This window comes from Pholcus phalangioides, unplaced genomic scaffold, assembly GCF_987345545.1.
Source record: "Pholcus phalangioides strain wild (caught in Gottingen) unplaced genomic scaffold, Ppha-v1.0 ptg000011l_1, whole genome shotgun sequence".
NCBI lineage: Eukaryota > Metazoa > Arthropoda > Arachnida > Araneae > Pholcidae > Pholcus > Pholcus phalangioides.
Window position 1 is genome coordinate 378,157 of NW_028301604.1, and position 25,318 is coordinate 403,474.

At 35.6% G+C, this 25,318-nt stretch overlaps 1 protein-coding gene across 6 annotated transcripts in view; it reads left to right on the plus strand.

The window, feature by feature from the left end:
- Window positions 1-21,604, plus strand: part of pug (pug C-1-tetrahydrofolate synthase, cytoplasmic) — a 114,569-nt gene extending 92,965 nt beyond the window's left edge. For all 6 annotated transcript variants that reach the window (XM_089238693.1, XM_089238695.1, XM_089238691.1 and 3 more), the window contains exons 23-26: window positions 1,527-1,704; window positions 4,490-4,597; window positions 14,744-14,896; window positions 20,606-21,604. In XM_089238693.1, the coding sequence (XP_089094819.1) occupies window positions 1,527-1,704; window positions 4,490-4,597; window positions 14,744-14,896; window positions 20,606-20,695 (529 nt within the window). In that variant the 3' untranslated portion in view covers window positions 20,696-21,604. The remainder of the gene's footprint in view (window positions 1-1,526; window positions 1,705-4,489; window positions 4,598-14,743; window positions 14,897-20,605) is intronic.
- Window positions 21,605-25,318: the final 3,714 nt, after the last annotated feature.

The following is a 25,318-nucleotide window of genomic DNA, read 5'->3' on the forward strand; positions in this document are numbered from 1 at the left end:
TATATATATATATATATATATAAGGACTGTTTTTCAACCTTTAAACTAATATGTAAAAATCAAGGATATACTTTCTGTTTGAATGTATGCAAAAATGAAATTTCCTTGTTTTTTTCTGTATCCCAAATCTTTAATAAGTGATTCAGCATTTTAAGGATTAAATAAAAACCATTTGGCAATATCTTTGAAAAATGTTTGCATTCATAATTTTGGACGTGGGCTGTGTCCTACTGACATGCCTTGCACGCAAACACTTGCCATTTTTAATCACACCTCATAGGTTGCTTTTTCTCTCTTGCCAATCAATTGTGTAATGTGCAAGGGTATACATAGGACCTATCTTTGGTGGGGAGACACTATGATGAATTGGAAAGAGGGAAAGTATGAGAAATCTCTTCCAGAGAAATTTCATTACTAATCCTTCAAAAAGCAGCATTGTAAATTAAAAGAAATTAATTGTAGAACTGTATAAAGAAATTTTACACTCTGGGTAATGTGTGTGCTTCTGCCAATGTGTGTGCATGTTTATGTACAGTCAATTCTCAATAAGTGAAATATCTGTTCAAATCAATGTTTTCTCTCCACTCCAGAACATTCAATATTATTTTAGTATTAAAATTTTTTTTAACTCAAAAGTTTTTCTTCCTTTGAGTTGAAGTTTTTGGGTATGAGATGAATTTTAAAAAAATGTGCATTTATCCTCCTAGTGGAAATTCTTTTCTCTCCTTCTACTTAATTTTTTTTATTAACACTAACCAATGGCAATGAAATTGGACATCTATTATTGCAAACCTTTTGTTGCATGTATGGTCATGTCTAAATTGCTATTTTGCTTTTGCTCTGTTTTAAATGAACACAGTTGTGTAACAGCAGTGAGAAATCTTGATTGTGCATAGATTTTACAAAAATGTTGAAGCAAAAGTTGAAAGTTTTACATTTGAAAGTACAAAAAAGAAATTATTGATGAAATGGAAAGAAATCCAGTTCTCAAGAAACATTTTCTTATTAAAAAGTAAGGCATTCCTCCAAATATCATATGAATGATCTTAAAAACCAAGAAAATTATTCATGCAAGGCTCTAAACATCAATTCAAATGTGAATGAAATGAAAGGTGAGATTTAGGTGAGAAAGGTGTCATTATAGAGAATGAACTTGCTTCCTCTTTACCTATAAGTTTTATTTATACAAATATTATGTATATTAATTAGTATGTTCTTAATAAGTACGTCCATGTGTGTGTTTTTTTAATATTGTGATTCAATAATTAGAATAATTAATCCATGACAATTTTTCATATTCAGCAGTTAGACATTTTACTAATATGATATTTGTAAATGGCACTGCTATTTTTTTTAATATTTTTTTTTACTTCTCCGAATTGGTTTTTTCATTAAGTTTTTCACCAGTCACTGCACATTCAACTTATCAAGATTTGACTGTATTTATAATTTTATATCAGTTTTGTGATTTTGATCATATGTTTTGCCTTCATAGTAAGCATAATTTTTTTTCCCATGATGTATAGTACTGATACTGAAGAAGAATTGAATATTGTGAAAGATCTATCAATTCATAGTGGAGCTTTTGATGCTGTTATTTGCAATCATTTTGCAGAAGGTGGGAAAGGAGCAATAAAACTAGCTGAAGCTGTGATAAAAGCTTCTGAATCACCTTCAAATTTCAAGTATCTGTATCCATTAGAGGTATTTTCTATTTGTTGAAATTCTTATTTATTATGTAAAGATTATGTTATGGTGGAAAACGTGTGCAGAATTCCATGAGATGCAATACAAATATTGCTATTTATGCCAGAGGTTGGGTAGATTCTAATATACCTTGTGACAAAATGGACTCCCAGTGTAAAAAATAGCAAAAATGTTCTAGTGCAGTAACATTTCTGCACTGATGATAAAAAAAAAGTTGTAACAGTTGTAATAAAAAAACAGTGTCTTCCAACTTCAAAAATAAGTGCTGCTGGTGTTATCCAGCAAATGCAAGGTGACTACATAAAACAAACATTGATAGTTTTTAATGGTATGAGGATATACTGTACTTTGAACACTTATACAAATGAATAGTCACAGTTGAATTCCAACCTCATTGACATTCGTATAATCCAGAAAGTGACTTTTGGATGTTCAGTAAGTTTGAATCAGAGTTGCTATCTATAAAGAAAACTACTTGCATTATTGAGAATGTTTCAGGCGCCAAAATTAGGGTATTGTACAGCTAAAAATTATAGTTTTGCTCTAGACTCAGTAGTGCTAACACTTTGTATGAGGCATCATTTGATTTTTTTCAGTGAGTTTTACACATATAGGATGAAGAAAAAAATTGAATAGTGGTCATATGCAAAATTTCAGAAATCAGTGACTGCACATTTCAATTCAATATTTGATAATAATGGATTTAGATATCTTTATGATGTTTGTCACCGACTGTGGTTTGAAAAGGATGTGAAGTAGGTTATGGATAAAGTGATTCCTCAGCAGTGGCATCAGAACCAGGGAAGCTACGAGTGATTGTCAGCAGTGGCTTGGTACCCTGGGGAATGTGGGTGCTCATCCTCAGCAATGACTTTGGAGCTGGGGGTTGTGAGCGCTCATCAATCTCAGTGGCATAGGAGTTGGGTGGTTGCAAGTGGTATCGGAGCTCTGAGGCTATAAAGGCTTGTTCTCAGCAGTGGCATAGAAGCCTGGGGCTGTAGGTGCTCATTGTCAGTAGTGGGGTAGGAGTTGGGGGGGGGACTGTAAATGGTTGTCTTTAGCTTTGGTATAGAAGCCGGGTTTTTATGTGCTCGTTTTCAGCATTGGTGTAGGAGCTTGGGAGCTGTGGATGCTTGTTCTCAGCAATGGCTGAGATCCTGGGGAAGGGGGTGCTTGTGGGTACTTGTCCTCATCAGTAGCATTGGAGCGCCTGGGTGTTTGGTGTTCATCTTCAGCAGTGGTGTCTGAGCCGGAAGGCTGTGAGTTTTGAATGGGTTAGATTTTGCATGGCCGCATGGAGCCCAGCACCTCAGAATCAATGTACAAATCAAATTATTTTGTGCCAAATTTTCAAAGTAGTACTGAGTAGATATTTTATTGCAACGATAAAGATCATATAGTATGTATTCTATGCCCTTGAAGACTTGTGACCCTGTCATAGCCCTAACATTTTATTTTAATAGCAGAAATGCCATTATTACTTAGGAAAAGTGACAAATGCACAAATTATGATGATTATAGTTTTCATCTGCATATATGAACATCTTTCATGATTTACACCAATAAAATAATGATCACCAACGCAAAGGAATTGGGAGAGAAACACTTCTGCAGGCCATCAATATGAGGGGGACAATGTCCTTCCTCCTTCATGTTATCTCTGCAAAAGCCTTGAAGAAAAACTGTTTTTTCTCATTTTGAAGCAGTGCATATGTAAAATAATTGTGTTTTGTTAAAATATATTGATCTTTCTCTCATAAAATTATATTTAAATAAAATTTATGTTACCCTTTTAAAATTAATACAATTTTTTATTCTTCATATTTTCAATCATGCTATGTCACATAAATTCTTCTAATTATGAAATATTAACTATGAATATATGTATATACTATGCAAAAATAATATTTATTTTTCCTTGCTTCTTTTCTCTTTGGTGAGATTGAGGAAAACCCGGGAAACGTCAAGCCCTAATGACAATCCATTATATATATATATACTCAAAAAGTTTGGTGAATAGTTTCAAAAAATAAAGGAAACAGACAATACAAACAGAATACCTTTTTGGTCTTCAAATTAATCTCCATTAGCTACAATATGCTTTTGACAGCTGTTGTAAAGCTGCTGAAAACTTTCAGCAAAAGCTTTCTTTGGAATCACCTAAAGCAATGATGTCACTCTTGCTTGGATGTCTGGTACATCTACAAAGTTCAGGACTTTCATCATTCCCTTGAGCCGAGGGAAGAAAAAGAAGTCTGCAGAGGCCTTGCTAATTCCCAATTCATCTGTTATCATTATCATCAAAGCATCTGTTGCACTTGTTTGATGATCTCTGGTATTCTGCTTGTTAATGGTCGACCTGAATGCAGTTCATCATAAACAGTTTCCTTTCTTATGTTGAAGTGTTTAAACCAATTGTAAACACATTTTTTACTCACTGCTTCTGTTCCGTACACTTTTATCACTATTTTATGGTCTCCGTCGCAGTTTCCTCCATTTTGCAGCAAAATGTTTTGTTTACGGGTTGTTCCATTACATCGTGACATCAACTTTCCCACTCAGTTAGTTCTTTCTGTTGCACCGTGTAACTCTGCTTCATCTTAGTGTTTTTGACACTAGGGGGTAATTCTTTATATGATCAGAGCGCATGTGTAGGCGCACCTTTCTAACCCAGGTTGTTCTTTAAATATTGGATCATTCACCAAAGTTTTTGAGTGCACCTTGTATTATATTTGTTTTCTGTCTATTACTTACCAATGCTATACATCTATACATTTTGTAGCTTTCATTAGAAGAGAAAATACGAATAATTGCTACAACCCTTTATGGCGCAAAAGATATTGAAATATCCTCTGGGGCTGAAGAAATGCTACAGCTTTTTACAAAGAGAGTGAGTTTTATTGTTTTAACAAATAGTTATTTATTACGCTCGGGGAATCAAAATCTCTGTTATATCTTTGTCCGCCACTATTCCTTACTATGTCTTAATTATGGCATTTTCTGTCATTGCCTTGAACTTGAGAAATCCTTTTTGTTAGGTATTGAAAAATTACATAGAAATAGAATATACAAAAAAATTATGTTAGATTGCTAAACAGATATCATTTATTTGATATAAAAAATATTATTTGAATATAATAGCTATTTAAATTTAAATAACCACTTAAATAACATGTATAATTAAGTTGTATTAAAGTTCTGTTTTTGAAACATAAGCTATCATTAAGAGATATAACACACATACACATCTTGTTAGTGCAGCCATATTTGGTTGTGTCAATTTGCCATGTATGTTTTTGTGTTTTTGTTCAGATTTGCTTTTGATCTATAGATACTGTAAGCCTGCATTCTAATTACAAAGACTGAAAACATATGAAAGAAATGAAGATTCATTAACTGTTAAAAATTTGTTTGCTACTACAGATCTATTAACAAAATCTTGCATATACAGAGTGCTTCAAAAAGAATCATCCGGTTTAAAAAAATCATAACTATTCAGCTTTTAATCCGTTTTGATCGAATAATGTATATTTATACAAAAGTTTAATACTTTTTAAGACAAATAAAATTTAATTGGTCAAATGGTTGACGTGCTTCGGCTCTACAATGGAGAGCCATCATCAAGACCTCATGGTCAGAATTCACACAAATGAATCGTGGAGGGGTGATGTTTATGTCTGGTTGTCTGAAGAGTTCGCCTTTGTATTTGCTGCATCTGAGTGGTCTTTGGATGCGAATTGGGGCACCATCTGTTGCAAAGTGTTGAAAATTCTGTCTCGACTGAGGGTGCCGCTGTGGTGGTCGAGTGGTTATAGTGACGGACTCGCGATGCGAGGATCCGGGTTTGAACCCCACAGTGGTGGTCGGCTGAAGTTGGTTTTCTGTGGTTCCCAACTTCAAGGCGCAAATGCGAGCCGATCTCCCCGTTAAAAAGTCTCGCCACAGAGAGCAACAGTCCTACAACAATAAATCATTCAATCATAACACTTCACTCATAGTTAGAAAAACTAGTGGCAGATGGCAGCACTACACATAACAAGCATCACAGAGAAACAACAAAACTTCACGTCAGGTTTCACTACACGTACACGCACATTTCCCGCATGTAACGATTCGTTGGGGGGTTCCGGGGGGGGGGGGGTGTGGGTGGGGCACATGTGTGGTGTAGTAGTAGTAGGTAGGGCCTCCAAAAAATGGCTCGGGGATCCATAATGTTCTTAAGTCAGCCACCTCGTTGGGCAATTTGCCTGTTGTGGCGTTGTATTTGTATTTGTATAATAAAGCCTGTCCAAGCTGACGAAATAGGTGGCATGTTCCTTCCATCATTAACGAGGAAATCCTGGCATGTTCTGATGAAGTATCCCTCGAGAAAATTCAGTTCGGAATTATGTGTTGCTTTTTTAAAAACAGACACTTTATCAAAATCAAAATTACCTGAAAGTTGCCAACAGTGTTGGGCAATAGCCAAACTGTCTGTCTGTTCTCAACATGCTTTCGATGTTCGAGAACTCGAGTATTCAGATTTCTCCTAGTTTGGCCAATATACCCATTTTCGCAATTCTTGCATGAGATGAAGTAGATATCAGGTCCTTTGGAGGGTGAGATAGGATCTTTGAGTTGGGAAAAGGTGAGTTTATTTGTTGGCTGGAATATTGTATGGAAGTAGAATTTCTTTAAGATAGATGAGATCACGAAACTTGAAGAATCTACTTCATCCCATGCAAAAATTGCGAAAATGGGTATATTGGCCAAACTAGAAGAAACCTAAATATTCAAGTTTTCGAACATTGAAAGCATGTTGAGAAGGGACAGACAAATAGTTCGGCTATTGCACAACACTGTTGGCAACTTTCAGATAATTTTGATATTGATAAAGCGTATGTTTTTAAAAAAGCAACACATAATTCCGAACTGAATTTTCTCGAGAGATACTTCATCAGAATATGCCAGGATTTCCTTGTTAATGATGGAAAGAACACACCACCTATTTCGTCAGCTTGGACAGGCTTTATTAACCTCAGTCGAGACAGAATTTTCAACACTTTCCAACAGATGGCGCCCGAATTCGCATCCAAATACCACTCGGATGCAGCAAATACAAAGGCGAACTCTCCGGACGACCAGACATGAACATCACCCTTCCACGACTCATTTGTGTGAATTCTGACCATGAGGTCCTGATGACGGCTCTCCATTGTAGAGCCGAAATGTGCCGACCATTCGACTAATTAAATTTTATTTGTCTTAAAAATGTGTCAGTTTTTATATAAATTAAAACCAGGCAAAGTTCTAATTTTTATGAGAATAATGTGTAGATAGAAAGAGGGAAATCGCGAGTTTCACGCAGTTGCCAACAGGTAGCGTTAACGCTCTTCCTTCGGCCACCACTTCATTGTTTGTCAAGATGGTAACTGCACAACAGAAATCGTTTTGTGTTCTAATCTTCGTGAAGTGTGAGTCCGTAACAACTGTTCATCATGCTTTTCGTCGACAATACCCTGGTGTTGAACTTCCTACTGCCCAGAGCATTAGGCGATGGTATGAACAATTCCGACACACGGGTTGTCTGTGTAAAGGGAAATCCCTTGGCCGTCCCCGCATGTCAGATGAAAATGTGGAGTGCATCTGACAGAGTTTTGTATGTAGTCCACAGAGAGAGAGAGAGATAGATAGATCCACTCGCAGTGGATGTAAACATGCTCGCAAAAGTTTGGGACGAATTTGACTACCGTATAGACATATGACGTACATCTCAAGGTGGACATATTGAGCACCTTCAATTTGGTTTGTAAAAGACTTTATGATTACCCGTGTAATATAAAATTCATCTTAAGGGTCTATGTTCAATATTTTTCTTAATACACGCATTTCAAATCGGGTGATTCTTTTTGAAACGCCCTGTATTGTAGGATTCTTTTTCTTCAACTTATAATCATCCGAAATATATAGAAAAGATTAAATTAAACTGGTGATTTCAATATTAAAATCTCCTCTTTCAGACTTGTAAAAAATATTTCTGTAGTTTTAAAAAATAGGGCATTAATTTGGTATTTTTAATAACTTTTAATGAATCAACTTTTTAAATTATATTAATATTTTTAATTATAAAAATCAGAAATTATAATATGAGTGAAACCTAATGTGTGTGTGTGTGTGTGTATATATATATATATATATATATATACAGGGTACATAGGTAACACAGCCCCAAAGCAAAATGTTTCACATTGTTCTGAAACAAGCCCCCCAGCTGACTGGAAATGTTCTGCTGTAAACATTTTCATAATTATGTTTTCTACATTTTCCTTAAAATTCCTTCAAATTGTTCTGCAGTAGCACTGATTGTTCTATGCAGATTTCAGCATATTTTGCTTTGGAGGGGAACAGCACACACAGCGTTTTACAAGCAAACTGTTGATCCTAAAGGCATACTTTCTTATCCAAATAATATGTTTAACTCAGATACGTCATTTATGTTGGAAGGGGTTGTATAGTTATTAAAATAAAAATGTGAACTTTGTATATGGACACCTTGTGCCCAAAAACCCAAAAGCTGTTGCCCTTCCCTCCTGATGCCAACAGAAAAGAAATTCTATGTTTCTAAGTGCAGTATTTGCTAAAATATTTGAATTAAAAAACAGAGGAGAAAGTTGGGGAAAAACAGCATTAAATGCAGGTAAACCGTTTATTTCACATTCAATGCTGTTTTTTTTTTCCAAACTTTCCTCTTTTTTTGAATTCAACTATCTCAGCGAATATTGCACTTAGAAACATGGAATTTCTTTTTTGTTGGCAACAGGAGAGGGAGGCAACAACTTTCTAATCAGGTTTTTGGGCACAGGGTGTCTGTATAAAAAGTTTTTTTTTAAATTTTAATAACTATACATCACCTTGCAACATGGATGATGTATCAGAGTTCTACTCATTATTTGGGTATTTTTTCTAGTTGGAAGTGTGCCTGTAAGATCAATGGTATGCCTGTAAAATGCTGTGTATGGTGTTACCTATATATATACATATATATATATATCTCCCTGTCACACACAGACCCCTGAGCATTCATTTTTTTTTAATTTCAAAAAAGTTTAGCATTTTTGATGCTGAAAAATTCAGTTAAAATCATAAATCTCAGCAAATCTTTATTTTTTCAATTTTCTTTTACAAATTTTCATTTTTTTATTTTTTACAGTAAAACCTTGTTAAGTCGTCACCCTAATAAGTCGTCACTCCAGTTAAGTCGTCATTTTTCTTCAGGCCCTTCTACCTTTCATAGACAAGAATGTTATTAAACCCTCGTTTACTGGTCGCTAATTTCGGTTAACTCGCCACTATGAAAAAATTTGAGAAAGTGGAACAGACTTTTTTTATGGCTCCCATTAAAAAAAGAGCTTGTTAATAGCATTGCCATATGCTTAAAAGTCATCATAAAATCCTATATACCCAAATGGAACAGTTTAAGTAACGAAAGTTACGCTGGGGAAGTTCACTTGCCGATTAAGATTTTTGGAACATTGGGGACTGTTCAAGCTAGATCTCATTTCTGCATGGGCTCTACTGGAGAAACCGCGAGACACTCAGGCTCTGTCGCAAGAAGCAACATAAGCACTTTGGCTCAGAGCCAGGGCATCTCTGGCAAAACCAAAATTTATTGATGCGTCAAAGAGAGAGAGAGAGAGAGAGAGACACACACACAAACAAACATGGCCCGTATAATAAATAATCATAGAAAGCATGGGCTCTACTAATTTAGGGCTTGAAATTTAAACAAGATATCTTTGTTGAAAAAAAATTAGACATTCTTTCCCAAGTTGAGGTCTTCTGTTTACTTTTCCCTGCCCAGGGCTTCTCTACCAAGTCAAAAGTGTTCGAGATTACTTTATAGTTGTATCATGAACTACTGATGAACAATTAAAATACTAAAATCAAAAAAAAATTTGATGTCTATTTATCTCTATTTGAGTTCTATTATGAAGAAAAGCTACTTATATAGCTTTAGACTAACAGTTGCTCTCTGTTAGTCTAAATTAAAAATTACTAGCATAAATCAAAGTGTACAGTACATTTTACCACAATAATTTAAGTAATAAGAGACAAAAGGTAAAAAATTGCTATTAATTACTCAATCACGATCTATAAATTTTATTATTATTGTTATTTTGATTCATACTTTAATAAATTTCATATTACTTTAAATTTATATAATTTTCACAACATTGCACATTGAAACTGACGGCACTCCGCTTAAGTCGTCACTCCACTAAAGCTGTCAATTTTTCGATAACTTGAGGTGACGACTTATAGAGGTTTTACTGTATGTATATATATATATTGTTTTTTTATGAAGAAATAATTCCTTTCATTCAAATCAAATTTATTCAGTCAAGATGATGCAGGTATATTCATCTTTACATAAAATGTTTCCAGAATTTTATTGCTAAATTTTATATAATAAATCACACACACCTTTTCCAGAGGCACTTCCTCCTGGAAACAATTTTAAAAAACCCCTGAAAGTTTAAATTTAAGTGCTGCCCTCTGATGAAAGCCCCAAAAGTTTATACTCTCCATATTTTTAACTTAAAACTTACACAACCCTTTAGTCAGGGCTTAACACCCTGAGGTGAGAAGGAAAAATTTTAAAGTGAGAAAAAGCAAACCACACATTTGTGGCACTAGGGCCTGAAGGGATATATATACCATGGGACAAACACAATAAAGAAAAATATGTGTTTTGTTTTCAGAAAATTTTGTGTTTTTGTTCTTAAAAAATATTTTGTTGAAAAAAAATTTCTGTTAAAGGACAAAAAAATATAAATTCCTAATCAAAACTCTGGATAAATTTTTTGAAATGCAAAAAATTTATGAAAAGTACAGTGATGTGCTCATTAGACATCTTGGTTCCTAAAAATGATTATTAGAATAGACTCTCGTTAATCTGGCTGTGCACTAGTTCGACCTGTCCAGTAATCCAATGTTTTTTCTTCCAGCACAGAAGAAGAAAATATGTCTGTGCGCAAAAGTTTATACAGTATACACAGCTTAATGTGATCACATCAAGATTCAAGGTTGCTGATATTAATTATAATTGTTATCAGCAACCTTGAATCCTGATATGTAGTTATCAATTGATAATTATCGATTTTGATAACTATGTATGAAAGAAATCCAATAGCAAATACAATGACCATTCCTCTAGTTTAATTGAATGGGACATATGAAAACTGGACTCTGGATTTTCTTTTCAACACAACTGGGTGCAAAATGTTCAATTGTGCTGTTTTCTTTTTCCATATTGTCCTAAAACAAGATATTTTTCTTTAAGCTGAAATCCTACGTTTATTATTTATTATTATTCAGCCATTATGAGGAGTTTGAATGAAATCATCTACTATATTTCACAAATTATGGTAATTTTTTTGATGTATGGTACGTTCCATAGATAACCTGAAAAAGACTTTCTGCCAAGTAACTGTGAAACTGACCAAGAACTGAAAGAAGGTGCTTTTGCTTCTACATTACATTTGTTTCCACTATAGGTGGGCCATTGCAAAAGTAACTTCATTCATACATGCATCATAGCGACCAGTGGTGTATTTACATGGGGCTTAGCGGGCTATAGTTCAGGGCATCAAGTTCATTGAGGCAGCAAATTATTCAGGTATGAGTGGCTAAGAAAATTAGTAGAATGGGAGATATTTGGCAAAATTTGTATAACCGTCAATAAATCTGCCTTTGCCTAGACAGCAAGGGATTGGTCTGTGAGTGACCTAGAGCGTGTGCAAGTATGTAAGTGACCAAAACAGTGTGCAAGCATGAGAGTGACCAAAACAGTGTGCAAACATGTGAATGACTAAAACCATGTGCAAACATGTGAGTGACTAAAACAACAGTGTGCAAGCATGTAAATGACTAAAAGAGTGACTTTAGAGACACGGGTGTACTTGCAGGAGGAATCAGGAAGGCGACTGAGATCCAATATGCATATGCACATATGAATGGACATCATTATCATTCTGCACCCCCCATCATCATTGGGCCTCCACAGCCTTTGAAGTCTATCTTTGCCTATGAGGGTGGTGAATTTGAAGAAAGAGTGTGTGTGTGTGTGGTCACGAAAATTAGACTAGAATGTGAGAAGGGCGGCGAAATTTGTGTAGCCTGCAGGTGGCAAAACCATAAATATGCCTCTGATAGCAGCTACCACTGCCCAAATAGGGCATTGTGAACAGAGTATGGAAACTATTGTAGACAAGGGAAGGATACACCTTCTGACCTCCTATGTAATCTTGCAGGTTAATAACGATAATTTATTGAGAAAGAAAGTCTGGTTCAACCTCAGTGTCAAAATATGCAAAAAAAAAAACAACTTTTGATGGAAAAAAAATTGATAATATAAAGCATAATCCTGATAAATATAAACAAATTTTTTCCCATGTTATGAGGTTGGTCTGTTTGTCCGTACTTTGCAAAAGTGATAACTAGAGCCCAGAAGTTTAAGAACTGAAAATGGTTGAAATTCACCATTTTTAGTTCACACTGAAAATGCTCTAAACTTAAAAAAGGCATTTATAATTTATGGAAGGAAGAAAAAATAACTAAAAACTAAGGTATTAAGGGCCCAAAAAGTAGCTGAAATGTTGGTTGCACTTAATCCATCTACTGTTTCAATTATAGTTTGTACTAATTGCATTATTATCCAAGTTAAATTGATTTCAAGCTCAAAATGAAACGTTAGTCTTAGGATTAGGTCAATATTCCAGGGGCCCAATTACCAGATGCGGAGCACGAAGAGAAAATAATCTGTGGAGTTCCTTTGAGTTGTGAATAATACTAGTTTATTTGTTGTATTATTTGGAATAATCATTATCATTTCTATAGGTGAAACATAGCTACCTTGTTCTATTGTTGTAAAAAACAACAACTTTTTTTATATTACCACATATGCGGGACTCTTTCAAGTCAAGGCCCTGTATGGCCACATCTGTTGTGCAGCCCCTAGACAATTTAATCGAATACTGAATATGTATGTTTAATAAATAGCCATGGTGGTTTGCTGTGCATTTATGGTGTAACAAAAATAAAATAAAAGCAACATGGGCCCCATAGCCCCTGTCTGCTCCTACCCATCTTGTGTGAGCCATGACATCAACTGATGACCTCTTGGAACAGTCATCGGTCAGCTGTACATATAAAATGCAGTCCAATGCATGAACGAGACATACAATGTGAAGCATGTGGAGAAACCACTTTCTAATTTTCCTCTGCTTTTTTAACATGGGCTGTATTCATCTGAAACAAAAACATTCACGTCCAACACCATCTGGTCAAAGCAAAGTTGATATACAATGCAACTCCAAGTTCCCTATCTCTCAGATCATTTATTCATGTTTAAATAGGGCTGGAAGTGGGGTGGGGGACTTTCTGATGAAAATTAACGTAGTACTGAGAGTTGGAACGTTTTTAAGAAAAGCAATTTTTTTGTTCTCAATACTCAAAATATCCAAGTTCTGCAGGTTATGGCCTCTAAAATTCACTAATAAACTTAAAACTATGTTAAAATAGGCATTTATGACAGGAAAAGTAAAAGAAAAACCATTTTTTACCAAAAAAAAATTTTAAAAATAGGTAAAACAATGTGTTTATGGCATTTTGCCTGAACTTCCAGGCTCTAGTTATAACAACACTCGAATGATAATATTATCTAATAATTAATATTATTTCTAATAAGCAGCGTCTACTGTGTTAATCAAATGGGCTTTGTCCACTAACTTCCAGTAATCCGGCAATTTTGGTAATCCAGCACATCCTGGTCTGATACATACCAGATTAGCAAGAGTCTACTTTACTTATAAAATATACGTGAAAATTAATTGAAAACTATAAACAAAGCATTAAAAAAACATAAAGTCAGTCAAAAATTAGTAAAAAGCAAACAAAAATCACACTAAAATAATTGAAACGATCGCTACAAGAATCCTATAAACAATTGAAAGTGGGCACAGGTGATCTCCTGTGCATGAAGAGATGCATAGAAGCCCCAAAGCAGAATATGCCAAAATCTGCGACGTATGTTTTAGAAAAATGTGGAAGAATTTTAGGAAAAAGTATAGAAGATGCTATTATGGTGATTTTTTTACCAAAGAAAATTTCCAGTCAGCCGAGGGCTTGTCACAAAACAATGCAAAACATTCTGCTTTGGGGCATAGAAGCTAATAACTGATCATGATTTACAATGGAGGCGGCTGTCCACTGCATCTGAAAAGATTATCTTCTAAAACTTTCTAAACTTTACACAGACACATTCCATCTGAAAGGGGCCTAAATTAGAAACTAAAGAGGAGTTCACAATAATTTGAATTATTAATAATCTACTACACCAGGGGTTCACAAACTGTGTGCTGCCAAACTTTGTCAGGGGCGCCTCAAAGCATCATCCCTGAAAAAGTTTTCTCAAAGAGATTCTTTGTTAACCAGTCAGGTGTCCAATTAATGTCCTTTTTTTTCCTTTTTTCTCCTTTTCAAAAGTTTGAAGCTAATAAAATGAATTTTCATGATTGAAATCATGATTAAAATAAATTTTTATGAATACATTTAAACTGACTTCCTCATTTTTTTAAATCACCAACAAAAAAAATTATGATAATATAATTAAAATAATTACTAATTAGTTTTTAAAAGTTGAAATAATTCGATTAAAAATTGGTGTGATTGCGTATGCCGTCGTAACCACCTGACTGGTTAAACTGCTCTGGGGAGATGTAGATAAGCGTTGATTTGGGAAAGGACTGCCAGGGGTGGGAAAAGTTTGAGAACCCCTGTACTACACTAATCTATAGTTCACTTTTTCCTCCTTAGACTATTAGATCTGAATGTTTTTCCATTAAGAAGGAAGGTTAATTTTTTTTGTAGAAATAAAATTTTAGAAGAAAAAAAAGGGGAAAAAAGTGTTTTTTTAATATTTTTTTTATTTTTTCTGAATGTTTTTAGGTATTTTTGCTTTTTATTAATTAACATTTTGAATATGCTGACTTTCTAGGGCTTTGGTTCTCTTCCTATCTGTATGTCAAAAACTCACTTGTCATTTTCACATGATTCTAAAAGAAAAGGAGTGCCTACAGACTATGTTTTACCCATTAAAGAAGCAAGAGCTAGCGTTGGTGCTGGTTTCATTTATCCAATTGTACAAGCTGTAAGCTATATTTCTCAATTTTTGTCTTTGCATTGTATTTTGTGCATGCATCTATTCACACAGAGTTTTAAAAGTAAGTTGCAAGATTTTAAGAGAGTGATATAGAGGAGTACAAAACAAACATTTTTTTCAAAGAATGTCGTGTTCAAGTGCTGGCACATAAAATCAGATTAAAGTTAATCTCATGGAGAGGTTAGTCCTCTAGTTTCAACTCCTGCAAATGTGATAGAAGCATTTTTTTTGTTTGTGTAAAATTCTCTCTACAATTGAATCACTCGAAAGACCGCTATTCTTTCTTGCAAAGCTGCTAGGGCGACGTGCACAAATGATTGGTGATTTTGCAATTTTCTGCTTGAGAATAACACTGTAAAACATTTGAGCAGTTCATCCATTTCTGTTTGTGACTCCATACATAAGATGCATATATGCAAGCTGAGAAATTCTGTAGTGATGCATGCTATCAAAATTACAAGCAGGAAATGATGTTTAGACTGACTTAAAGAGTATCCTATATACAGGTTGCATAGCTAAATCTGATTGGTGGGGAATCATATTTGCAGCAAATCCCCTTGATGCAAATTGCTGATGAACCGTGGGTCCTAGAGGTACACTTCCAATTGGAAAAAGTATTCAAATAACATGGATACTTTTCAGAGATCCGTGTTATCCATTTTCATGGATCATCAGATACATCATTCATAGGCATCATGCAAAGGGTTGTGTAATTGTATTGAAATTAAAGAAAAACCTTTTTATATGAACACACTGTCCTAAAAACCTAATTAGAAAGTTTTGTCCTGTCTCACTTGAGCCCCCCCCCCCCCCCAAAAAAAAAATGCAACATTTTCAAGTGCAATGTTTACTGAGATATTTCAACTCAAAATCAGAAAAAATATGGGAAAGAACCAAATGAATGAGGAAAAGAAGCATTGTCCATTAGTCTATGTGGTTCTTTCCCGCATTTTCACATATTTTTGAATTCAGGTATCTCAGCAAATATTCCACTTGGAAACGCAAAATTTTTTTGTTGGGTTCGGGAGAGAGAGTACAACAATTTGACAACAACAAACATCAGGTTTTTGAGGATAATGTGTCTATATAAAAAGTTAATTTTTTATTTTATTATTTATACAATCCCATGCAATATGAATGGCATCTGAGGTCTACAGGTTCTTTGGATACTTTTTCTAATTGGATCTAGTAACATCTAGGATGAATAGGGTTCTTCAGTAATTTGCGGAAGGGGACTTAGCTATTCACCTTCTATGACATAAATGCAGCATGTTTAAACATACATTCTTTGAAAAAACAAATTTAAAAATCCAATTTTGAGCTTCTCTACCATGTTTTAAAATCTCACCATTCATTTTTTTCACACAATGCTATACATATATTTATATACAGGGTGCAAAGGGGTCATTCAAGTATTATGTCAGCATTGATGGGGAAAGGGTTCTGATTGGCTGGCTTTTGATGACACAAGGGGGGAGGGGATTTGGATGATGATTAAATCATCAACTACTCTTTATGAAAATAAGAAATATTCTTAATGGCATCTTACTCTGTGTGCCAAAAAAAACTTTTTGAAGTATGAAAAAAGTGAGAAAAACTTTTTGATAGTATGTAGGCACCTGAACTAACATTCTCCCTATTGATAAGTCCGTACAGGGCCACTTTAGTGATCTCTAAATGTTTTGTGGATCCAAGAGATCTGGAAATGTGTCCGGGCCACTTAAGAGTTCTCAAACTGTGTTACGCATCACTGAAGTGATCCGCAATTATGCTGCAGATCCCTTAAGTAAATGGGAATGAGCTGCGGGTAACTTCAATAAGGTAGAACTGCACTGGGGTGCCACTTAAGTGCTCTAAAACTGTGCCACAGATCGCTTAAGTGGTCTGGAACTGCATCACGGGTCACTTAAGTGATTCATGAATAGGCCATGGGCCTACTTGAATGATGTGAAAATGTACCACAGACCTACTTGAGTGATGTGAAAATGTGTCACGAGCCGCTTAAATGCTCTGGAATTGTGCCACTGGTCACTTAAGCAATCTGTAAATGTGCCGCTTAGTTAATTTTTACAAAATTAGGTTTGGGGGTGGGGGGCAGGCCACATTTGGTAAGCGGGTCAAGGGTTTACCATATAAGGCCTAGGTATGTAAGTCCCTCCTGATGATAGGAGGCTTAACCCAGGCTGAGGGGAGCTGCTCTCGCCAACCCTACAAAGACTGGGTCTTAGTTGCTCCGCCCACTAATGGTGGATCACATGGAGCAACTGACCTTGGTTTCCAATGAAAAAACAGCCTATAAAGACTGGACCTTAGTTCCTCTGGCCAATGGAGCAACTGGTCTTGGTCTATGGTGTCAGAAAGCAAACAGAAACCACCACATACCCGTAACGAACGCATTTCCCATTGCCTAATGTCGTCTCCAAGCCATTTCCCCTTACTACCAGCGCCCTCTGCCGGGACTTTGAGCTGTCCCATTATGGTTCGCAATGAGAATTTCTTAAATAGAAATTTTGAGTTCTTCAAACAGCATTGAAATTTACAGAAATTGATTATAATAACACATAAAGGTATTTTCTTCCAAAATTTTAATTAAAAAAATTTTTTTGTGCATTAAAATAAAATAATTTTTAATCATGGGGGAGGGGCGAGCCCCCCATGCCCCCGGCGTACATCTCTGATCCCGCCAATATGCGTTAGGAGACAGGGGGCAAAGCTGATGGGGGGGAGGTGGTCAGAGTTTTGCCCCGCCCTTTGCATACGGGGGAGGGGGGTAAAAAATGGCTAAAAATTTGCTGATGTAATACTTGAACTGCCCCAAAGTAAAGTCCCAAACTTGCAAACCGTTGATTCTAGAAACATTTCCAATGGTAAAAAGCATCCAAATTACATGTAAACTTCAGGTATGTCGTCACATTGCATAGAGTTGTATATTATAAAAGTAAAAAAATTAACTCTTTATTTGGTCATCCTGTGTTAAAAACTCTAATTAGAAAGTTTCTGCCCTGTTTTTTTTCCTCCTGAGTCCAACAAAAAATATTCTATGTTTTTGAGTGCAATATTTGCTTAGATATTTGAAAAATCACTGAAAGTGAAGGAAAGAACCACATAAACTAATGAACAAGCTTATCCTATGCTTCACATGCATGCTGTTCTTTTTCACATTTTCAGTGGTTTTTGAATTCTAATATCTCAGTGAATATTGCACTTGAAAACATTGATTTTTTTGGGCTTGGGAGAGAAGTTTTTTAGGGTAAAGCGACCGAATAAGAAGTTAATAATAAAGTTCTTAAGACTACAGAGCCCAGGCAGTGGCGACATTGAAAATAGCTTCCCTTATGTTGTATCTATTCCAAAATTCTTTGATAGTTGTGGCATCATCAGATGGAAGCATGCCTTTGATAAATGCTTTTCTGTAATTTCGCTTCATAATTTCAATTATGCCCTGGTCCATAGGCTGAATAAGTAGAGTTGAATTCGCTGGGAGAAAGAGACATGCTATTTGGCTGTCATCACTTTGAATTCACAAGATGGGTGTGTTGGAGCATTGTCCATTAACAGCAGTGCTTACTGCTGCAACTGCTTTTCAGCCATGTGAGCTCTAACTTCAGGCATGAAAACGCTGTGGAAGCATTCTGAAAAAATTGTTTGGTCCATCTAAGCACTTTTTTGGGCATAATAGTTCACAGGCAATGCGTTCATATTTAAATTTTTGAAAATACATGGGTTTTTGGATTTACCAATTGCAAGCAGGGTTAATCTATGATTGCCGGTGGCATTTGCACAGATCATAGCAGTGATACAATTTTTTGGACCTTAAAACCTAGGACTGTTTTTCCGTATTTTTTATTTTTTTAAGACTATGATGGATAACAGAAACTGATGGTTAAACGAGTGACGGTTAATCAAAATTTTACTGTATATCTGTGTGAGTAATCCTAATTACAGCTGCTTTGATCATTTTTGCTGAATCCAGCGCCAATTCTTGAAACTCTCTTCAGAAATGGGATCACGATTTCATAACCAAAATAATCACCCTAACACAAATGAAACTAATATTCTGGTCGTGGATAGCCTTTATGCCTTGAAGATATGTATAATAATGTTTCAATGAATTAAAATGAACAGATATTATGATATCATCATATGCCACAAGGAATCATAACATACTTATCCCACTCCAAATTAAAACCAAATATATGAGATGCAGTCTAAATTTTGTTGGTATGGTGATGTGAAACAAACTCCCCAACAGTCTCAGAAATCTTAATAAAAACCTGGTTATTTAATGGAAACGCTCTTACAAATTGATATAAATATTTCAAAACATGTTCAATATCTATTTTGGATCTTCTAATCATTTTTATGCATTTTTGTTCCTTGTTTGGAATGAAGTCATGAATAATGCTGGAAATTGAGAATAAATCTAGCCTTTCTCTCTTATGGCGAAATTAATTTGTAACATTTTAAGACTTCTTAATCCTGGAGTTCATTGTTGCCAAACATGGCAGTGGGAACCAGTCAGGGTATATAATTGCCCTTTTTTTCCCTCTGCCAACTCAACAACACTCACATAATAATAATCATGACCAAGTTTTTTTCTTTCATTAACATTAGTTATTGTGAATTGCCTGTTTGCCTCCATGAATCTGACTTTTTTTGTCGTTGTCTAATTAGTTAATGATTTTGTCGATATTAGATGTATAACATAAATGCTGGGTATTAATCCCTGGTTTTTTGTATTCATCTTTGTGTTGTGCAAATAAATCTATCTATCTATGTATCGATAAACCTTTGGTCCTGTACTTAATTAACTCTTTTGTGCATAAAGTTACCGAAGTGAAATAAAAATGATCAGATGAAATGACATCCTGATAAATCCATAATGGAGGTTAAAGTTTAAGCTCTTGTGCATGAGCAATGAAACATGTTAATAAATTACTAGGCACTTCAGCTTAATATGTTTAACTTTTGAAATGGTTTTTAAAATTTTCCTAATCTGCAATATAACTGTCACATTCAAAATTGCAAAACCTTTGCAAATTGTCACCAATTTTCAAGAGGAATTATTCTTTTTTCAGATTGCGAGCTGATAACTGCTTCCCCCCCTTATATATATATATAAGAGAAATATATATATATATTTTTTTTTTTGGGAAAAAAATCTTTTTGTGTTATTTATACTGAGTGTATATTTCTTAAATGTGCTGAAAGAAAGAGGAAAAACACACACACAATCTGTTTCTCTCGCTTTTTCTCTTATCTAACCCTGAACAAGAGCTGACTCTGCCCATTGGCAGTTGATTGGTTAGAGTGGGGGATGGAAAAAGTGTTTTACTGTGAAAATATCTTTAACACATTTTTAGAAGATGGAATATTTCAGAGTGGCTGAAATAAAAAACAGATCAGGTTTGACGAGTAATTTTGGGTTGATGGAAATAAAGCAGATCAAGTTTAAAGAGATACCTTGAGATTGCCGCTGAAAGGATTAACTATCATGTGACAGGACACTCTTCTTTTAAACTGCTATTTCTTATTTACTTTTCAGTAATGCCTAAATAATTTTATTACTTGGTATGAGTTCATTTAGTATGCTGTGTGTACTGATTGATTGATTATTATTATGGATTTTACTTTTGTGGGCATTATTTTAAAGACAGGCAAACTATATTGTGGTAATTTTTTTTTTTTATTCCCCAGATATCAACAATGCCAGGATTATCTACAAGACCCAGTATATATGACATTGATTTAAATTTAGACACTGATGAAATAGAAGGTTTATTTTAAAATCTGATTTTTTTTACAGTGGTTTGAGTAACTGTTCACTATAAAACTTTTTTAAATAAGCGTATTATTTTTACTACCGAACTATTTTTGATGTTAATTATCCCAAAAAATCATTTTATGAAATTTTAAATCTGCATTTATAAGACTAAAATTACTATTTTTTTAAACAAATAAATGACATTAACATAAAAGAGATATTTGTATTCTGTCAAGGAAATGTGCAGTCAAATAAAATACCTGTTTGCCCAAAATTTAAACATAGATTTGCAAAGCTGAAGACTCTGGCATGCCAACCAATCTTCTGCTATGATATATATCCTCTATTAATACCAATATGTGGCCATATATTGATTTATACTTTTATAATCAGTCTTAGTGGTTTTGTTGAACGATGGAAGCAGCTGTGTTCATCATGATGTCATTAACAATGATATCAGGAACATACGAACCACCTTTCTTTGAAAATGAAACAAGTCCCTCCTTGAAGTGTTTAAATCACAGAAATTCTGTTGATTGTGGTAAAACATCTCTCACTTATGCATCAATGCAGGGGAACAAGGAAAAAAGATGCATAAATGAGAAATATGTGTAAATAAATAACCTTACCATGTTCTATCTTTGACCAGAATGGCAGAAAATCACCTTTTAACTGAGAGATCACTGTAATTCTGTAGAAGATTTCTGGACTGGATGTAAAATTTCAGTGTTTTTGATTTAACACGAAAAATAAATAACTTTTCCATAGACACAAAAAAAGAACTATGTATATTTGTGTTTTATTATACCCAAATGAATTGTCAGATTTGCTTACAATTATTTTCCTGAGCAGATAATATCTGACTTATTGGTGAAGCTTTACTTCACTGTCATATATTTTCAATATTTTTTGAAGTAAATTCATTCTCAAATATTTTTTTTATCATCGTACACACATTTGGCAAGATGGTCATAAAGATTGTTTTTTTTAATAATGATTTCATTGTTCTTGTATTCTACCTGGAAACCATTAGTTTAACCGACCGATGTATCTGCACGTAGAAATACGTGTGAAAAAATCCTTTTTCCCAAAACGGTTCTGAACGTAGAAACACGTGGAAGAATATCTGCTCTTGAACGGCTCTGAATGTATATCTCCATTTTTTCCTTCCCCCTTAACGTCTTTGTTAAACATAACAAGGATGGGCCAGGGCCTCTCCCCTTTCTTCACGCGAACATTCCCGAAGGGATTAAGCCCCACGGTACTGTGCAAGACAAGTATCAGAATTTCTGTCGCCACATTGTGTCTGTGGTCAACTTCGAAAGGCAATAATTATTTGCGGCATACAACATGTTTTGAATAGCACAATCAGAAACTTGAAAAAAAAGTATATTTATCTTCAGTCTTTTGGAAATCCCAAGTGATTTTGAGGAAGGAAAGAGATGTTTTCCTCCCTTTTTTTTATTACAAATATTACCCAGTTTCCAAGAAAGACTCGTTTTCAGCAAAGACTGATTCCAGCCCAGTTGACCCGGCCAATGTCCGAAATTTGGGCTTTTGCCGGTCCCTATACATCAGTGGTTCTCAACCTTTGGAAGCCCGTGGCCCGGTTGATTTCTTTTTTGCGACTGGAAGACCTGGTCATACACGCGACTGATAGGAAATAAATGGGTAAAAATGAAACTGTAAACCACTTATGGCCCGGTTTGACTGATGTCAAGGCCCAGCACCGATTCGCGACCTGGTGGTTGAGAAATACTGCTATACATCTTTATATCGGTCCCTATGATTCTGGGTCATCGCCGAATTGGAATATTTTTTTGGGATAATTATGGGGTCATTTATAATTGGCCATAGTTAACCATAATGATTATGGTTAGCTATGGCTACTCTAACGATCACAAGAATCTGAATATCGATATATGGCATAGGCGCTGGAATCATTTGAGCCTCATCCCCAATAAATTTTGTAAGAGGGCTGAGCTGCCCCCCCCCCCCAATAATTTCTAAAAAAATAATGTAATTCACCTTCCCACTCCTGCGTACTCTCTTGAGTCCTGTATATACGGGTTGACCAACAACTTTCGGTACCCAATGTTTTCTTCACGTTGGTGCCTCTGATATATAGGAGCCAGCAAAAGCCCGAATTTCGGATATTGGCAGGCTCAGCTGGGCTTTCCCGATCGCGAATTGGCCAACTTCGGGCTTTGACAGCAACATATATCTATTATACTTGAATGTGCGGAATTCTTTTTATTTTTGAGAAGCAAAATCGGACACTAAACAATATCAACCGCAGTACAAGTGAATGTCGAATACTGTGTGCAATTGTGATACTCTAGCTTTTTCAGAGTACTCCTCTCCCATCAGAGCTTTTTTTATTTTTTGCGCATGAGCCCACGTAAGCATGATCCGGGACTTCATGTCGTGGCTTACATGATGTAATCTGATGCGATGATTTTCGAATGTAAGTTTGTGTATATATACACATATAAACTTACATTCGAAATCATCACATCAGATCGTAAGTTCTTACTTCCGGCTAAGCATGGGACCCCAGAACATCATCTTTGTCCAGGGACCTATGACGTGAGACGGCCATGCATAAATTCCCCTCGAGAAGGAAGCTTACTGAACTCTAGCCCAGGATAGGCGCGGAACTAGGGTAATGATGTATAGGGAGGTTCCATTTATAGTGTAGGTTCGTTGGTCATCCCATATTTTACGAAGAAATATTTTCCCATGTAATTCGGAGTTTGGTAGGGATGATCACACACCTGGATCTGCACCGGGCCCATTGTTCCAGAAATTGATGTTATTTATAAAATTTTTGAAACGCTTAAATTTAGTTTTGATTAAATTTAATTGGAAAGGGTCCACTCTTGGATGATGGGGGCAGATAAGACAGAGGGCTAAGAGTAAAAAAATATTGTCCAAAGGTGGTCATGGGCTGAAAAACACTGATTTAGATGACCGTACTTGTCAGCCTGAGTTTTAACCGAGTATAATGAACTCTGATTTAACAAAATTTTTTTTACATCCCCGAAATAACTCACTATAATTAACTCCTACTTGACGAATTCTGCAATCGGGCACCAATAAAACAAACTCCTATTTAACAAATTTTACCATTCTACCCTGATATAGGGTATCATCAGGGGCGGTCTTAGGGCAGTGCGACCGGTGCAACTGCACCGGGCGCGAAACGCGTTAAATATACATTACTAGAAAAATACCTTTAAGATACTCATTTATAAAAAAATATCTATAGTATATACATGAAAAATGACGGAGATAAGATTTAAAAAAAAAAAGGTTTGAGTGTATATAATAGTACGGTTATTTTTCGAAAAGCCCAATCACTGGCCAGTCTCCAGACTCGTCAGACTTTCCTATTACTTCAACCAGGGGCAGCTCGGTGGCACTTGGTATGCTCAAGAAGGGCGTCAAATCTGAAGTGAAAGGGCAAAGAAAAATTTTGCCTTTAAGTTAGAGGTAAAAGGGCAAAAAATAGGAAAATGATTTCTGCCCGCTCAAGGAGCGCCAAATCCAAGGTAAAAAGGCCAAAAGTAATTTGACATACGTTATGACATAAAATACCGCTGTTTCTTGGAACGCATCTCAAAACGAAGCAAAAGAAACAAACGGTTTTTTTTTAATTGGGGGAGGTCAGGGAGCCAAAAAATTGGTCCCACTCGGGTGGAGATTTTGTCTCGAGCTGCCCCTGAGGGCAACATGTGTGTGTATGAAAAATTTTAACAAACCGTACATATACACAACTGAACATCTTTTCGGAGTTTCATGGATCTTGTTCCAGATACCCGGTGAGTAACGGTAAAGCCTCCTATGAGGCTCCTAGACAGTATCTACACTGGTGTAAGAAATTAAGGCAATTTGCAGACTTGGTCGATTATCTCTAGAACTACTGTACTGAATTTAATGAAATTTGATATGTACATACATTGATACAATACAAAACAAATAATCGTTCAATAATTGTAATACACACGTGCATGATCGTGCGTAACACTAGTTGGAGACGGAAGGTATGAAACAGCGGTTGCAGAATAAACAAAAAAATGGGTTAATAGATGGGTTAATAGGGGGTATGGTCCCCTCTTACAGATATACAGGTCTCGTAGCGTGATTTCATACTTGAAATAAGGCAGTTTATCATTTCCTGTGGCAATTGATCCCACTCGTTCAGCAATGCTGTTTTCATTCCCAGGATGGTTCCCGGAGGGGGGTTGCGAGTTGCAATTGCCCTCCCCAGAGCGTCCCAGACATGCTCTATAGGGTTAAGGTCTGGAGATCTAGCTGGCCAATCCATCCGGCGAATATTCTCACTCTCTAGAAAATCGTTGAGCAGAAGAGCTCTATGTGGCCTCGCGTTATCGTCCATTAAAATGAACTCAGGGCAAACTGCACCCCTGAAAAGGCAAACATAGGGCTCCAAGACCCCATCCCTATACCTCACACCAGTCACAGTGCCTCTTTCAAAGACATGGAGAGGTGTGCGGCCATCCATCATGATGTCTGCCCAGACCATTAAACCTCCTCCGCCATAATGGTCGATTTCGCGGACATTGGAGTGTAAATAGCGGATCCCTGGTTCTCTCCATATGAACGTACGGCGAGAATCAGTG